Here is a 19,125-nt window from a genome sequence, read left to right on the forward strand (position 1 = left end):
AAAGAAAAATAAAACAATTAAAAAAATAAAATTTGATTGCTTAATTGATCATCCTCGTTTGGAAAAATCCAGGCCCTCCTAGCCTCTCATGTGCAGAGAAATTTTGCTTTATGGTGATGCCAGGACAGTTTTGTTTTCCATTACCCTGTGCCATAAAACGGCTTTCTTGGAAAGCTACCAGATATTCCCCACTAAAAGTCTTCAAGGTCACTCCGTGGAAAAGGGAGGGCTACTTTTGAAGGGGCTCACTTTCAGTGTCCTGATTAGGGGATTTAGTGTTTCCCATTAACATTATCAAACAAATAGAAGAAATAAGAGAGAAGAAAGATCTTTGGAGACATGGGGTGCTCTAGAATCCTTGAGAACTAAGGATATTGGTCACTATAGCTTGGTTCCTTGGGGAAAGTCCCCACTTCTAGTAGTCTAAGAAATACACCTATGTGTTGATTGTGAGTTTGGAAAATATTTGCCAACATAGGAATACGTTATTTTGAAGAGCTATACTTTCAAGTTTATCTATTTTAGACAGAAATCTTTCTAAAATATAACTTAAGGGTTAATTGCCTGTTCTCTATTGACTGTAGTGAGCTGCAGATTGGCCTCATCGGGTGTAGAGGCTGAGTAGGCGGTGGGCAACATGATGATATCAGACTCAAATGATCCTATTCAAATCTGGGCACCAACACACTCCACTCCACTCTGACAAATCACCAAATGCCTCTGAGGTATACAGTCCTACTTACCTCATTGTGCTGGTGTTGACATAAAATACATATGAAATCACTTTGCAGACCACCAAGAGCAGTGTGGGAATACATGCATGGTATTCTTATTACAAGGATACCTCCCACCCCCATTAAATGCTTCCATATGCTTTTTGAACTCTTGGGTCAATTTTTAAAATAGTTTTCCTGCGTCCTCCTTTGCTCTCAGCCTGTTGGCAGAAACCCTTGTTTTTCCTCAGTTTACTGCTTTGGTGTGGCTTAGAAACCAAATGATCAAGTTTGTTACAAACAGTAAGGTAAATAATAATACTCAGTGCGTGAGGTATTCTTAAAGTCCATGGGTCCGTGGCATCTCTTTAAGATAATTACTTAAAGACTTGTTTTCTTTGTGCTGTTTGTTCTCAGCTTTGCTCCTGACAGGTGAGATGAACTGCGTGTTTGGTCCATCTCTACCACCTCATTACTGACTGCCCAGTGTAGGCCCTCACCTCAGAGAAAAAAATCCTTCCATGATCCAAACTAAAACTGAAAGCCTCTGAAACTCCTTAGGGTAATATTTCAACATTTGGACTATGCATCAAGGTAAGAAGTCTTTTAAAATTTGAGCTAACTTCCACTTAAAATATATGCCTTGACTGTTTTTCATTTTTTCCCATTATGAAATAGGAGAGCTTTGATGTATTATGGTAATAGCAGCAATGAAAACAATCACCATGTATTGAGTGCTTACTATGAAGCAAGGTTGGTATTAAGTGCTGACTATGTAGCAGGGTTGGTATTAAGTGCTGTATGTTCATGATCCATTTTATTAAACTTTCTCTCATCAGGAATTTGTTGTTGTTGTGTTTTCAAACATAAACAGATATGTTTTGAAGCACACTGACCAGAGAGTATGCTGCATAAGATCACATGGTTAGAAGATAATTTTACTTTTAGATTAAAACAGGAAAGGTCAGGGAAGCCTCATTGCTAATAATCTCAATTTGCTGAAGACTTCAGTCTATGCATAGTGTTTACATTGGTACCTTTTTTTTTTTTGAAGTAAGAGATTCCCTAAGAGAGACAGTCATGCATGTTTTTAGCTGAAACATTTCTGTCAGCTGTAAACATGCCTGGAAGTCAGCTGGTCTTTGCTATCCTCATGCTTTCAGACGATTTATAGAGGCTATGATAGGCTGGCCAACTATCATTTAAAACGTGTCCACCTGTCACCTTTTATGGGAAGCGTGCCTTAAATTCCAGATGGTATTTTGGCTGCTAAGAAGTTGAAACTTCACCTATGTTAAAATGCTCTGCTGTTTGAAACTTTCACCTTCTGTGTGTTTTTCCTCGAGGCAAGGTCACTGATGAAGACTTTTTATTTTCACACTCTTCTAATCTGTCTATAAATTGATTCCTCACAGTTGTCATGTTTCTCTCCATAGCATATATAGGTATGTTGTTTGCGTGCATGTAGTATTGGTTCTACCATTAATTATCCATGTGACCCTGGGCTTTTTAAGTGTTTTCATTTCTCTGGGTTTATTTCATTTTCTGTATGTGAAGAGTTGGACCAGGCAGTTGCACATGGTCCTTTGTGGATTTAGTGGTCCTGAGTCCATGGTGGACTGCAACCCCTGAGGACTCTAGTCCTGGCCTTGTCAGTGAATGACCCAAGGGCAACCTACTTAGTCACTGAATGCATTAACAGTCTCACATTTTAAATAAGACAAAGTATCCTGTTCCCTTCCCTGCCACAGAACAATGGTATGTTACTTAATAAAGAGAAATGTTTGCAAAGAACTTGGGAGCTCCTTAAAGGAAGGTGCTCTCTATAATTATTAAGGTGCTGTGATGGTGAAGTGTAGGTATTTCAGAAACTGTCTTACTAAATGGGGTATATTTTCAGATTAGTGAGGTGCTCACAACTTTCATTTCTGTATGAATTTGAAACGCAGTCACTCAGCAGGAATGAATGATTGTGTTTTAAGAAAAATTTTTTTCCCACTATTTTCTTGCATATTACTTACAGCAATCCCAAAATGGTTTTAGACATTATACATAAAATGGATGAGGTCTGTCGATTGTTGCTCTCCAAGTAAAGAAACAAAAAGTGAAGATAAATGGTCAGAGATGGTTTTCCAGGTTTAAGCCTATGGTCAGGAATGGCAAGTCTGATTTGTCAGAAGGGGACACAAAGTAAAAAGTGGATAATTGAATTATAACATCAAGGGGAAGGTCATATAAGTTCCTTCACTTTAAATGATCCATTTTGGGCCTATACAGATGTAGGAGTCAGATATGAATTCCATTTCCTTGGCTGAGTGACTTGGGCATGTCATTTAACCTCTATAAGCCTCAGTTTCCTTATCTATAACTTGAGAATAATACAGTAAGTACCTGTCTCGTGAAGGCGTTTTGAAAATTGAAGAGATAAAGCACTTAGTATAGAGCATGTGGTCATTTTAAGAAAAATTAAACTGTTCCATTCATCACAAAGGAACCAAGGATAAATGAAACCAACTGCGAAATGACTTGCATGGCATATGGAAGTCAATCCTGAATTTTAAAAAAATTATTTCAGATAATCAGTAAAACAAGTGATTATATTGCAGCTATGTAATTCAGAGTTAAAGGTATCGTCTACTCTCTCAATTACATATGCGAATGGCAAGAAGTGGTATATGAATAAAATGTCAGCACAGAGCACAGACAGAGGATTTCCTAGGAAACCCGTGACTGAGCACTGGAGGCACAGAAACCAAACAGCAAGGGAAGAAACTGAGGGGGAGGCAGTGCCCTTTACTGCCTTGCCAAGGGTGTTGGGCGTGGTAAAAGTATACGTTTTTCTCAATTTTTCAATGCCTGCTCATCACCTTCTTCTCAAGGACCAGCTCTGACACTTAACTCTACCATGACTGAAAAGTGAAAAAAAAAAAAAAAAAAAAAAGGAAGAAAGATCCTGCTTAGGTTAGAAGATGCAGAGGGTTCTGCCTGAAGCTCACAAAATTCAAGTAAAAGCCATCCTAATGGGTAAAGACACCCCAATTTTGAATAGGAACCTCTTGCACTGGGGGCTCAGCAAGAACCCACTTATTCTACTGATTTTTTTCCCCTCATTTTAACCAAGGCTTCTCCTGAGCTGTGAAAAAGACAATGAATGCTGTTATCAGGAGATTTTTCAGAAGCACTGTTCCTACCTGACTCTCCTGTTCTCTCTGCCTCCCCATCATCTGCCCTAGTACAATGCCCTCCTCTTTCGTGAGTACAGTGATGGGTCAAAAAACCAAGACAGGGTGCTTGATGAGACAGCAGGCAGCAAGGAAGGAGGAGAAAGAGGAGAAGGTGGGTAGCGGAAGGTGGCCACTGGTGAGGAAAGCAGAAGGAACACTTGAAAGTCCAGGTCCTCTGAATGGGGAACATCAAGACACGACCAGAAAATGGGGAAGGTTCCATATTAACAATGGAAGTACATTCAGATGGAATCATATGGAGCTTTTACTGGCTGCAGAGTCTAGCCTCCGTCAAGAGACGTCTGTTTAAAAGGGGGCCCACACGGCTGGGCGCCGTGGCTCACGCCTGTAATCCCTGTAACTTGGGAGGCTGAGGCAGGTGGATCACCTGAGGTCAGGAGGCCGAGACCGGCCTGACCAACATGGTGAAACCACATCTCTACTAAAAATACAAAAAATTAGCTGGGCGTGGTGGTGGGCGCCTGTAATCCCAGCTACTCAGGAGGCTGAGGCAGGAGAATCAGTTGAACCTGGGAGGTGGAGGTTGAAGTGAGCAGAGATGGCACCACTGCACTCCAGCCTGGGCAACAGAGTGAGACTCCATCTCAAAAAAAAAAATGGGGGGCCCACACACCTGAGATATCAGCGGTGTGATTGCCTGCCAGCCTTTCTGTTCATTCCCTGGGATGTGATCCTGTTGCCAGCTTGGACTGTGAGGCTAAGAGGGACTGCCTATTGGGAACATGCTGCATTCACAAAATATCTGTGGCTTCAGTGACAACTAAGATATTTTAGTTTTAAGCAGAACTTTGGAGAGTTTCATCCATGCTACTTGATTTTTCTTAAAATTTTGTGAATAGAGTGGATATTAACATCCCCAGAAAATAGCATCTCCAAGTAGAGAGTTGTACTAACATCTTGAAGGTCATCTAAGAAGTCAGTAACACCTGAGAGTATAATACTAGCCCAACCAGATTATCTTCCTCTCCCTTGTTAACAACTCCTTGTTCTCTGGATTATGCTACAAAATGTATGATGCTACTATAACACATATTAATGGCTTTGATAGTTTTACAGCATTCATAATTAAGTGTTTTCACATAAATTATGTTATTCAATTCAAAGAGCAATCATGTAAAGTAAGTACTACAGATCTGAAAAACTGAGGCTTAGGTCAGTTATAGAACTTAGCCAAAGTGACTCAGCCAGAAAGTGGTAATATCATGGCCTTCTCACTCCAAGCCTTATACTTGTTACTTTACACCCACTGGCTTGATATAATTAATAGTCCAAGCTCCATATGAGGATTAACACATTATCTTCATATGACTATTATGGCCCAATCACCAACATTGTTATGCTACTATTGTTACTATGTCTATTTACATTGAATTCATGGCTGAAATAGCTGAACTTCTCAAAGTAATAAGCAAAATTACCGTATGTGCAGAGGATACCAATGGGCTAAAAACAGTCACCAGTGAACGGGCTGTTGATAATATGATTCAGAAAACGCCAAAATATTTATCTCTTGTGGGTAAAAAAAAAACACGACAGTGTGAACACAGATATGTGTACAATATATTCTCTAGCAAATAAAAAAAGAGAAAAAACAAAGAAATTTAAAACTCTTGCTGTGAAAAGAATGTATCTGTGTATAAGTCCCTTGAATTAAATTCTCCTGGAAAGCGTGTTCACATTTTAAAATTTTCTTTTATTTATTTTATTTCAATAGTTTTTGGAGATCAGGTGGTTTTCGGCGAATGTGCACATTGACCAAATGAATGGGCATGTGAAAGTGTGATATACATGTATATATATGTGTGTGAAATGTATGTCTCTGTGTGTGTGTGTTTCCGCTCTCACAGAGTTTACATTCTAAAGGGAAGGTGTAAAGATAATACATGATGATATGAATAATACAAGTCAGTCCTGCTAAATACCAGAAGGGATACATTTGCCATGTGACCTATGTAATTTGGAAGACTCAACTTACCTCTTATATGTGAGTGATTAGTTTCTGTGATATAATTTATCCACTACAAAATCAAGCTTTGATCCATAATTTTGATTTACTTTTTCTAAACAGATTCTTATTAGTGGAATTTTTAAAAATGTTATGTAACAAAAGCAACCTGATGCCATTCTTCTAATTACCCAGGCTCACCTCTCTAGGGAATTGATTCTCAACTTCAGCATGAACCAGGGCTTGTTACACAGATTGCTAGGCTCCATTGCCTGAGTTTCTGATTTAGGATGTCTGGGGTGGGGGTGAAGGGTGGGGGAACATAATTTGCATGCTGCTAGTGTAGGGATCACACTGCTCCAGGGTTATCTTTGAATTTGCCCTATTGCTTGCCTTCCACATCCACGTTGACACCAAGGCTTATCCTTCTTGTATTCTCTGTCTTTCCCTTTCATTTCCATTCCTTTATTTGACTTCTGCTTTTTTCTCTTGATGAAGGGGGTAGAGGGGAGCACTGCTTTCTTCCCTGACAGGATGGTTTGTATTATCTTTGTTTTTTTCTCTCTAATTCTGTTGCTTTCAAACATGCCCTTAACTCTTAGTTTCCTTTCTCACAACTTTTATGAAGCTGCAGTAAGTGAATGAAAGAAACTCCTAGAGATAAGGAAGTCCTCCGTGGTTTGTTTAGCAGTGGATAAAGAGTGGTTAGGTGAGGAATTTTCTTTTACTGTTATAAAAATTGTTAAGAAATAAAAAAATTCTTGTTATGAAGAATATTCAAGAGCAATCTAAGGAGTATAAAGGAGTTTCAGAGTTTAAATTCCAAAGAGGAAGGACACATGTCAAGCGTGTATTATTCAGAGACAGGAAATAGAGCAAAGAAACTAAGTGTCTCCTGGGTAGTAGGGGCGAAAAGTAATAATGATGAGGATTTTTTATTTTTCTAATTAAGTAACACTTTGCCTCTTCTGAAAAGCTCTCACATGCATCATACGTTTACATCAAAAGGCAGAAAAAATCATTTTTATTTTAAACTCAAAGAAATAGAGGGTTGTGAAATTAACTGACTTGTTGAAGGACACACAGGCATTTAGAGGAAACAAAACTGGATCCAAATCATCTAATTACAGTACAATCGTCTTTCATTTATGCCTCTACTTTAAATTTTTGGGTTATAATCACTATGAAATATGCTTTACAACTAAAGCTTCCTTGATTCTTAAAGGTAGAGCTTAGCTCCAAAGCCAATATGATGGACTACTTCTTTGTCTCAAACAGATTTCTTTTTTTTTTTTGATACAGAGTCCTGCTGTGTTGCCCGGGGTGGAGTGCAGTGGTGTGATCTCCGCTCACTGTAACCTCTGCCTCCTGGGCTCAAGTGATCTTCCCATTTCAGAGTCCCAAGTAGCTGGAACTATAGGCACGCAGCACCATGCCTGGTTAATTTTTATAGTTTTTGTAGAGCTGGGGTCTTGCCAAGTTGTCCAGGCTGGTCTCAAACTCCTCGGCACAAGTGATCCGCCCACCTTTACCTCCCAAAGTCCTGGGATTACAGGCGTGAGCCACCATGCCTGGCCCCAAACACTTTCTTTCATGAATGTGGATCATTAACATAGAGCAGTACAAGATTTTAATTGGAATATGAATCTTATAATTTATTCTCTTCAGGTTTTTTTTTTTTTTTTTTTTTTTTTTTAAGAGATAGGTACCCAGGTTGGCCTCGAAACTCCTGGGCTCAAGTGATCTTCCCGCCTCAGCCTCCTGAGTATCTGGGACTATTGGTGTGTACCATCACACACAATTTATCTTTGCAGTTGTTGAAAGCAACTACCATCTATATTAAACTTTGGAGTTACTGAATTGCTAAGACAGTTACTCTGCAGGTCTATTGGTTTGCATAGCAGCTGTAATGGAGAGAACTCAAATTTCTTTTTAACTTTGTCAAGCTATTCTTTTTTTTTAGGACTCTTTTTGGTTAGAGTATGGGTGGGAACACAGAGTCCAACTCTACTCTTACAAGTATCCCCGTGCTCTCTAGAATCTTTTTATACTAACATTTGGACTTTTTGCTTTGAATTTTTATCACTTCCACTGGGCTCTTGGAAAGTTTTGAGGCTCAATTTTTTTATGTTTTCCCTAGAAATTGAAAAGAACTTTGTTTGGAAATGCAAGCTACAATGAACCCAGGTCTTGAATTATTTCCACATGTTCCGGCTGTCTTGCTTTTTGAAATCTAGACCAATTGTTCTAAAACTTTGTTAGGTTAGGGGATCCTTCAGTTAGACAATAGTCTTGAAAGACTGATAGGATTTCCAAACTGCCACTGCCAAATAATTCTGGAATGAAAGGGAAGAGCATTACTTCTTTTAAATTAGGTGCCTGATTGATATATGCACATTATTATTTTCAGATGGGGCTATATTATACACATCATTATAATAACATTCATAATTTACTGAGGATGTTCATAATTTACTAGAAAACTGAAGTCCACATTTTAAGCATAACTCAGATTTATAAAATGACTCTACCTATAGCTTTTGCATCTGTGTCTGAGTGCACAAATCCTTTGCTGGTTTTCTTATGTCCAAATCTAGTTATCTCGGTTAACCACAGAATCCTTCAGTGAATCCATTGGAGAAATGTATTTATACATCACGAAGATACTTTTTGGTAGTACATTGAAAATTTTATGTTGCAAATTTAAAGACTTATTTTATTATGTGATCTAACAGAATGTGTGAATTTTACATCTGATAGGTCTACTTGAAGAGATGTACAGAGGGGAGAGCAGATATGTTTATGGATCCAAGACCAGCAAAGTCAACTTTGGTTAAGGAGATACTTTCACAGATGGTCCTTCCTGCACCCCTCCCCCATGTTCCTTAATTTAATGGCTTATAAATCAGCTATCCAGGGGAGGAAAGGATATAAACTATGTGACAGCACTCTATAAATCATAAGATGCTACAAAATAAAAACATTACTATTTGATTAATTCACCTAATAATGGTGATATCCATACCATATGGAAAATTTCTTGTGATTTACCTCTGGTTATTAGTACATTCACATTTATCCCAAGTAAACAAAGCGACTCACCACTACCCAAGTTTCTTCATAAATTCAGTAGTGAGTCACTCTGTTTATTTGGAAGTGTGAATACTGTGATCTTTAAAAACTGATTCTCATAGAAGTACATACATTAATTTACATAATGTCCTGACTTACATTACCCTGCAAAGAAGGCAAAGTTTATCTTAAGCAACGTCCTATTTCAGTTGTACAATTCCATGTTTGATGCCTTGCCTCTATCTCTGTTGCTTTCCTTCCCTTCAGTCCCCAATCTAAACTTCGCTGTTTTATGTCTTCTCTCTTGGATTCCTACTAGCTGATCTGAGAAACAAGGTTGTTTTGAGAAACTAATTTGTTTTCATGTATCAGAATTCGAGTATGTAACTTTTCCCTGGTAAATTATTTGTCATTTAATAAGGGTATTCTGAGGCCAGGCACAGTGGCTCATGCCTGTAATCTCATAACTTTGGGAGGCTGAGGCAGGCAGATGGCTTGAGCTCAGGAGTTTGAGACCAGCTTAGGCAACATGGTAAGACCCTGTCTCTACAAAAAATAAAAAAGTTAAATGAGCGTGGTGGCATGTGCCTGTAGACCCAGCTACTTGGGAGGCTGAAGTGGGAGGATTGCTTCAGTCCAGGAGGTTGAGGCTGCAGTGAGCTGAGATCATGCTACTGCACTCCAGCCTGGGCGACAGAGTGAGACCCTGTCTCAAAAAAAAAAAAAAAAGAATTTCAAATATAATGATCATCGCTGTTGTAGGTATTCTTAGGTCCAAGAGAATCTAGGTGAAATCACAATCGCTTATGTGCTCACTTATATGGAGGCACATCCATGGAATGCCCAATTCTATGGGAATTCCATATCTCTGTCCCACTATGGAGCTATGAAAAAGGATTGGCTGAGAGATCAGAAGATCTTAGCTCTGGAATCATAGAATCCAGGGATGAAACATGATCTTGCCCATCTTGATGACTGAATCCTGTGTACAAAATCCCCAAAAATGTTCATCTATTCTCTCCTTGAATGCGTCTAATTACAGAAACTCACTCCATTTAAAGGCAGTCTATCTGATATTAGAGCAGATCTGATTGTTAACAAAATTTTTCTTTTATTTTGTGGAAAGGATCTCCTGATAGCATCCAATCATTGGTCTAGTTCCACCTTTTGGAGCCAAACTATACAAACTGAATGTCTCCTCCTCTTAACCATCTTAATAATAGCTACCACTTATAGAGCACTTATTATATGCTTGGAAGTACTCTAAAGACTTCACATATATTAATTTATTCTCAAAACAGCACTATAAGGAAGGCGTATCACGATTATTCTCATTTTATACACAAGGAAACTGAAGTATAGACAAGTTAAGTAATTTTTCCAAGGCGACAAGGTTTAGTAGTGGCTAAGCCTGAATTTACACCCAGGCCATCTGGCTCTAGAGCTCAAGCTCTTCCTGACTACAATATGCTGCCTCTGAAACACAAATACTTGAATATGGCTTATATAATGACCTGAGTCTTCTCTTCTGCAGTCTGGACATCCCTAGGACATCCCTTCTCCATAAAGGGTTCCTGTGACGGTGTCTCTTGGTGGCAGGGTGCTTTGTTCTTATGATGGGAGGAACACAGTTGGGGTTTCTAGAAGAGGCTTGTGGTGGGGTCTGTTTAAAATCTGAAAGATGATCCCAAACCTTCCCTTCTACCTGCTCTCTTACCTTGCCTTCCCACAGCCCCCTCAGCCCCTGCTGCCAGGCCTCCAGGTGGGGCAACACTCACCTGTGTGTACGAACATGTGCTTGACGTAGTTCTGTTTGGCGGTGAAAGTCTTGTTGCAGAGAGTGCACTCATAAGGCTTTTTTTCGCCTTGCCCACTGGCTGTGCTGTGGCCTGCGGATGAGGCCAGGGGCTGTGGCGCTGGCAGCTGTGCAGTAAAGGTCGACAGACCGGGCTGGGACACTGTCACAAACTGGGTCTGCTGGCCTGCCAGGGGCTGTGGCAGGCTGAAGAGGAAAGGCTTGGGGCCACTGCCCGCGGGCTGGGTAGTGAAGAGGGCTGGCAGGTAGGTGTTGCCAGCTGTGCCAATGACCTGCGTGTTGCTGGTCAAGGTCAGAGGCATCCTCAGGTTGCTGGTGAGGGTTTCTGTCTGGCGTAAGTAGAGCTGGGTACTTGGCAATGGCTGCCCGATGGACGTGTTGACCGAAGGCTGTTGTAGGACGCTCTTGTCGGAGCTGTTGCTGACAGTGATAACAGTGCTGTCCATCTCCACTTCATTGCTTCTCTCCGGAGAGGAAGCACCTGTTTCTAGCTGGTTTGTCTGCGGACCACCCTCAGCGGGGGCTTCTGCAGCCTGCTCGGGTTGGGTGGGTTCAGCCTGGCTGTCCCGCGCCGCCCCAGGCCCAAACTGCTGCTCCACCGAGTCAGGTTCGGTGCCTATGGAGGAGCTGACGCCCGAGTCGAAGCTTTCACCTTTGGGCTCACTCTCGGTGCCCTCGGCCTGGTCTGTGTCTTCCGTGCACTCCTCGGATTCGTTGCGTTCTAGGATCTGCACCCTTTGCTGCCCGTAGTAGTCGTAATCGTCCTCCATCTCCTGCTTGATGTGGATGTTGCCCACTAGGGTCTGGATGCGCACAGGCCGGGGCTGCTTGCGGCAGTGCGTGGTCTCGGGGGTGGTGGACAGGTAGCGCTCCATCTGCTGCGAGCGCTCATGGATGCGTGTGATCCAGCTGGGGTCTTCCATGTGGTGGTCGCGGGGCAGGCCGAGCGCAGTCTCGTGGTGGCTGACCACTGCGCCGCTGTAAAAAGAGCGCTCGCCGCTGCCATTCTGCATGGAGCACGCGTAGAGTGCCGAGTAGATCCTGTCCACGCTGTGCTGTGGGTGGCTCTGCAGGTAGCCCGACTCCGTGTCGCTGCTCTGGCCTGACGTGCCTGACTCGGGAGTGCCCCGCGGCGTGTCCTGGCCCGAGTCCTGGATCCCCGGGAACACATCGCCCACGTTCTGTGACACGATGCGCGTACACTCGTCGATGACTGTTTTGATCTGCAGGATGCTGGCGGCCGTGAGGATCTGCAGAGCTTCCGACTGCGAGACCCGTAGCACGCCGCTGTACATGAAGTCAATGAGCTTTTGCACTGACTGCACTGACACCACCGACGGGATCTCGATGTCGCTGTAGCCAAGCAGCAGTTTGTCCTGGAAGAAGGGGCTGCCGGCTGCCAGCACGCAGCGGTGTGCGCGCAGCATGCTCCCGTGGATGCGCACCGTTACGTCACAGAAGTGGCCACGGTTGCGCTGCTCGTTGAGGGTCTCGAGCACGGAATTGCTGAAGTTGTGAAGGTTGATGCTGTGAATGCGCTCGGTCATCCCCTTGCAACTGATGTCACCTGCAGCATGTCAACGCAGACACAAAACAGGGCATGGGTCAGATCTAGCTGGTTGCATTCCTAATACCTAGGTTTCAGGTGAGTAATGCTCATGGCTCCTAGAAGCACTGCCCTTACATACGCAAGTGGGGAGATGGACAGGCTGCAGCATACAAGCTGTAGGTACGATGACCTGAGGGAAAAGGACCTTGAATTTTGCTCCAATTCTGGCCTTTAGTGCCGCAGCCATTTTGGGTATCCGTATTAACTCCCCAGAGCTTCGGCTGAGGTAGAGTGGCCTAATAACCAGATGGTTTGTTTGCCTGCTATTCCTACAGCTTCAGCAAAGAACTGAAAGGCAAATGGAAGACTTGTTCTTATGGAACACTAAACCTCCACTTTATTTTTATTTATGTATTTATTTACTTTGCCTTCACTTTAGACAGGTCTAAGCCCAGATTCTTTGGGAAAGTTTACATTTCCCCCAACTTATCAAAGTCCCTTATTTTATTCATACACAGTGACCATATTCATAGTTAACAAATAAACCCCCTTCCTATTAAGTCATATGGCATATTATCAAAACCCACACCATGTATGCAAAAATTATTGGAAAATTCAACCCAGACTAAGATATCTACCAAACAGTCATGATCATGCTTTCCGGATGATGGATGGGCTACAGAAAGCAATCTGCTAGCTAAAGGGGCACTCCATGGCTGCTTTCTGTATCTACTCATTCTTCTTGTCATCTCTGACAACCTGTTTGAGCACTTTCTAGGGTGGTTGCATGTGATATGGAAGGTTTTTTGAATTTTCTGAGGCTTAATGAAGGAGGAATGTTAAAAAGGTCAGAGATGGCAGTTCTGACCCAGGAGACTACAGTACATTGGTGATCATATTTATTATGCAAACAGGGCACTTTCAAGAGTGAAAGAGAGCATTGTTAATAATTAGGCCAGGATAGCAAGAGTAAACCAGAAGTGGGATATATGATCTCCTTGGGTAATAGGGTGCTTTATGTACTTGCCACAGGGAAGTATTAAACAGCTCCCAGGAGGAAGGCAACAGGTATGTGGAGGCTGCGGATAGCCTGACCCAGCGCCACCCTATAACGTAGGCTGTTATGGCAAGGGATACTATTGATAAGATTTGGATTCAGAATGAGAAAGAAAACAGGTGGCTACAGCAGTAGATCTTAGGGCTTTTCTATTTTTCTAGCTCATCTCTCAGATGGCTCTAGAGAATCCCCCTCCAAATAATTCTTCAATCAGATTCCCCATTCTTGCCTTTACAACTGAACAATCAGCTTGGGAAAGTGAAATAAGTGGGCTTTCAAAACCAAATGGCCCAAGCACTGATTGTTGGCCTGGACCCAAATCTCTCTGTCTTGTGAGAAGCCACCTGAGAGGTAACAGCCTGCAGATAGGAAGAAGGCCTACCTCCTCAAACTCTTTCTGCTCTACCTTGCGATAGAAGACTTGTTCAGGAAACTCTGAGTTCAATGAGCGTTTCTACCTTGCTTCACTCAATCACCCTCACATGGTATGAGCTTAACTTAATAAATGTTCAATAATACAATTTGCACTAATTTGTATAAGAGCATTCTTTCTCGTTCTGACTCTATCAGGTCTGTTATGTGCCTAAAATATTGTATTAGGCTACAGATTCCATCGTTTTTACTTATATAAGACAAGTTCTCTTTGCCAGATTAAAGAATTAAGGTAAATCCCCTGTAACCATGTTAACACAAAATATGGCCCCAAAGGAAGGCACAAATAACCCAGGAAGGGCTGTTCAGGAGCTCAATCAGCAGCAGACCAAATTTCAAGTTCTTGCTGAGTTCACCATACATACATACCATGATAGTAATCACAAGGTAACATTTTTTAGGGGTTACTGTTCTAACTGCTTTCTGTATATGATTTCATTTAATCTTACAGCAACCATGGGAAGTAGATGATATTATTCCCATTTTACAGATGAGGAAACTGAGGCCAGAGAAACTAAGAAACTTGCTCAAGTACACACAGGCAATTGCTGGTAGACTGGCATTTAAACCCAGGCAGTCTGGCTCTAGAATTCACCCTCTTAACTGCTTCATTATATTGCATAGTTTGCCCCTTACTGAGGTCTGGCCCTTAGGGATCCACGGCTCTGTTGTAAAGCTGTGTGAAAGGCTTTGTCCACTACTACCTCCAGCTACTTCTATACCTATCCGTGATTTAGCGTGGCTTTCATGTTTTTAGGCTGTGATGCTTTGACATAGCCTCAGTTGTGTAACTTAAAGGACTTTTTTTTTAGATGTCACAGTGCAAGAAGTAAGACAACTAACTGGCACTATGGTTTAGGATTTTCTATATACAATTTTACTATAACCAAGGTCTCTTTCATTTAAGTAAAACAATAAGCAGTAAAACTGGTTGTGTCTGTGATCATCTCTGTGTAGGATGGATTTATTACAACATTTTTTTCTACACAAGTGAAAACACTCTTTAAACATACATTTGCTCATAACATTAGTTACAACAATAACACTAGAGATGTCATATATGACAGTTTTCTTTCAGATAATTCTGGGAAGTAGCCCTATCACAATTATCACAATAATTAGTATCCATGTAGTGTTTGACAGTGTATACAACTTTTTTACATGTAACATCTCATTTATTCCTTACAACAATCCTATGTGTGTTCTGAACAGGGTTTTTGTTTTTTGTTTTTTTTTGACAGAGTCTTGCTCTGTTGCCCAGGCTGGAGTGCAGTGGCACAATCTCAGCTCACTGCAACCTTCAACTCCTGGGTTTAAGCGATTCTTGTGCCTCAGCCTCTCGAGTAGCTGGGATTACAGGCATGCGCCACCACACCTGGCTAATTTTTGTATTTTTAGTAGATGAGTTTTCACCGTGTTGGCCAGGCTGGTCTCAAACTCCTGACCTCAGGTGATCTGCCCGCCTCGGCCTCCCAAAGTGCTGGGATTACAGGCATGAGCCACTGTGCCCAGCCCTTCAGGACAAGTCTTATTATTGCTATTTCATATAAGAGAAAGTTGAGGCTCTCAAAATGTCTAAATGACTTGCCCAAAGTTTTGCACAGTAGCACATGGCAGTGTTGGGATTAGAAACTATGCCTCTTAAAGCTTTTTCCACTGCATAACAGTGGATCACTGAGGAATGAAACTTGAAGTGCCCAAAGATCGAGAGTTATCTTAATTCTCAGCAGAGAAAAAAGAAAGACACCGAAAGTAATGATGAAGGTTGCTTTAGAGATAAGAAATGAACACAGATAATCACACACACACACACAATTTCATGAGAAAAATCCAAACTGTTTGACCAGATTGGATTGCAAATTTTGTTCATCTAAACAATCAAGTTATCTACTAAATAGTCTGAGTTAAGACTCTTGCGATAATATTGCCACCAACTTCATTAAAAACCACAGAGACAAACCTAAACCTGCACACGTACACAACCTGATCTGACATGCCTGGTTGAATTTTATAGACACAATTCTTAAATATCTCCCTGAGTACACTGGCCCCACACTGCAGTGAACAGCCATGAAAAGCTGAATCGTTTTTGCTGATATGAGTACAGATGCGAAGGGGGACCCTGCCTCCCCATTCAAGCATGCCTCATTCCTCCAGCACACAATGCTGAGGCAATTCCTTTCCCAGGCTTTCTTTTATTTTTAACACTAATACAGTGGGAAAAAGTTTCTGCCACAGCAAGGCAAAGTCCAGGCTTTTGTGAGCATGTCCTTTTCATCCAATGGGCATTAATGTATAGATTCCAATGGAATAAATCTGAAATACTCTACTGTAGAAGATTTGTCCCCCATTGAAAACAAATCTTGATTAGATGGTTATTCAGGGAGTGTATAGGAAGGAATGGTGTGAAAATGCTAACTCTATTCTTTCTTAGATTGGCACTGAATAGGCATTTGGGCTATTCAAGAAAAAAAAAAACACACACACACACACACACACCCAAACCCCAACCCTATCAACTGTACAAAACCACAAAACTTTACATAGATTATGTGATCATGTGTATTTGGGGATTCTTCCCCACCCAAAATAAAAAATGCACAGTGTTATGAACACAAAACTGATGGCAAAATGAAATAGTGATAAAAATAGTTCTCTGTGTTTTAAAATAATAACTTACCTCCTTTTTACTAGAGTAAAAATATAGAGTCAGCTTGTGATGGCATTCCCTCGAAACATGGAAGGAATTGCAGTAATGAAAGTCATCATGTATTCTAAGAGACTGTTCTGCGAGAGCACAACACAGACGGGGCTAAAGCAAGGGTGAGTACCGAAGGGAAAATCTGCCTGTGGGGAATTGGGGATAGAGGGCCTGACTCTCTGTTTTGCAGGAACGTTGCTCCTGCCTGTCCCTTAAGCTGCAGGGGTTCAGGGATAGGACTTAGCATGAGAATAAAAAGCTGCCTGCTCACAAGAGAAAATGAGCAAGAAAGGAAACAGCAGGCAATACAATCTCTTTTAATTAGGTGTGAAATCCAGTTCTTTCTCAATCAGGAGAGCAAAAGGATATATAAAATGAGACTAGTGCAAGGGTAAGATGCTACAGAGGGGGATGGGGATTTGAAGTCTCTGGACTTGGAAGGAAACATCAGCTCTCAAATGAAAACCAATATAAATTTTGGTCCAGTTAATAAGCCTAAGTCAAGTGGCAGGGCCAGAAAGCCCTTGAGCTTTCAATTTGGGGCACCAGATGAGGTTAGTGGGTCTGCACATGAAACAGGGTGCAGCTTGCCAAGTTAGTCACACTAGGAAAGAGCCAGTCATCTCTGGAGAAAGGGGGGATGTATTTTGGTGACTGAGCCCCCTTATTCTCCAAACCCCCTGCCTGGGGTAAGACTTCAGTTACATGTACTTTACCTCCTCATATATGCCAAGGGAGTCCTGCTGAATCCCTGCACTATAGGAGGTATAGTAGTTTATTGCTAACAGGTTCCATCCACAGCAAATGACTCTGCACCACCCCACTCTCTCTTTCTATCTCATTAGTATCATCACAGTCTTGGGAGGTGGCTGGGAGCACTGGAGAAATCACACATGCAAGTGGAAGGCAGCAAGCAGACAAGATCTCTTTCTCCTATCTTGGCTCTATATACCTAGCATATCCCAGCTGCTATTACCTCTGTAGTGAGACTAGGGAGGGTCATCAGCCTATGGGAGGGCGAGCTGTACAGTTTTACTTACCCATTCTTGGGTGAAAACGGGGGTGTTTTGGGCCATCTCCCAATAAAGGTTCTCCTCTATCTTCCAGATTGTCTAAGCCCAGTGTGGAGGAACCATCAAGGATTTCAGCACGTTTTTTTAGCCATTGGTAACAGAATTCTTCACATAAAACATATATCAATTGTTGAAATTTGCAGAAATTTGACTTTGAACTTGCAGAAATTTGACTTTCAAACATGTATGCAGGAATGGCTACCTATGAAAGTTGGGGACTAGCTGGATGTGCTTTTTTAGTCACTACTTATTATTTTATCTAGACAAAGATTAAAAATTACTAACTTGTTTACAGTATTTACAACACCATTCTATTTATGATCTCAATACTGTAATTGGGTATGCCTTTAATATTACCTGAATTTTTATTCATTCATAGAACATTTCTAGAGAATACTTAAAAGTATTTAAAGGTCCTTGGTTTTATGTTTGGGTTTTGGGGGGTATGTATAGTTTTTATAAATGGACATGTTTATACTTTTATAGGAATAAGGTCAGTGGCTTTCATCAAAATCTCAAAGGGGTCTGTGTTTTCCCCAAATTAAGAGCTGTGGATTGAGATTCAGGCATCCCTCTTTAAAATACTTGTAACTACTTTCCATAATCAAAGCTTCTAAAACTGATGCAAACTTTGTGATTGCATTACTCTGATGCATAAGGTCTGTTGGACTGATATTTTCCATTTACTTAAGTTGAGCTGATACTATTTTGTATGAGAAAGCAAACAATCTTGGCCAAAATGAGAAAAGTTACTTTTCAGAAGAGAAATATTTTTTAAAAAGATTGAAAGGGAAGAGAGAAATGTAGGTAACTACTAATATTAGCAGAAATCTGGATTATGACAGACATATAGTTTACAACTGTTGAAGCTAACTATTATTTAGCAAACTTTGTTTTACTCAGAGTAAGTCCCTTTTGACAGTTAAGACAAATCCATAGAAGAATTAGAAAACACCCTTCAACATCTTTTGACTGTTAAAAATTAGATATTGTGGTATAATTTGAATAAAAAATAAATATAAACTCAATATACACGTCTAATCAGCCAAAAAAATAGTTTACTTGCAAGATCTATCGCACTTGTAATGGGGAGACTGCCTTTCTTTCTATTTTCCTCCTTCCCTTTCTTCCTTTTTGCTGTCATACCACGAAGTTTTACTAAGTTTGAAGTATGGGGAACAAAGAGGCAAAATTGAGAAATAGAAAAACATTTGCTCTGTGATTTTCAGGCCCATCCCCAAATCTTGACTTATCTTCCATTCCTGACTTCTTTTTCCTCTCTTCGCTCCACCAAAAAATAAGAGCTTTGTACTTTATCTAAGGCTGAGAATAGATTTACAGTACTAGTGGGATTTTACAGGTCCAAAGGAGAAAGTAATTCCAGAAAAGTCTTTTTACTTGGCCTTAGAGGTCTCACAGTTTCCCTTGGTTAGCCCAGGCCTTTGGCTTGCCTGATTTTATGTTAAGTCTGCTGTTATCTCTAAGAAAGGATGAGGGCATGCCTGTCCATATTGTAAAACTG

At 41.1% G+C, this 19,125-nt stretch overlaps 1 protein-coding gene across 50 annotated transcripts in view; it reads right to left on the reverse strand.

Annotated features, from left to right (window-relative positions):
• Window positions 1-19,125, reverse strand: part of ZBTB20 (zinc finger and BTB domain containing 20) — an 830,234-nt gene that overhangs the window by 24,981 nt on the left and 786,128 nt on the right. For all 50 annotated transcript variants that reach the window (XM_055110295.2, XM_063602515.1, XM_055110294.2 and 47 more), the window contains one exon: window positions 10,754-12,358. In XM_055110295.2, coding sequence (XP_054966270.1) covers window positions 10,754-12,358 — 1,605 coding nt within the window. The remainder of the gene's footprint in view (window positions 1-10,753; window positions 12,359-19,125) is intronic.

The sequence above is a fragment of the Pan paniscus genome, chromosome 2, assembly GCF_029289425.2.
Source record: "Pan paniscus chromosome 2, NHGRI_mPanPan1-v2.0_pri, whole genome shotgun sequence".
NCBI lineage: Eukaryota > Metazoa > Chordata > Mammalia > Primates > Hominidae > Pan > Pan paniscus.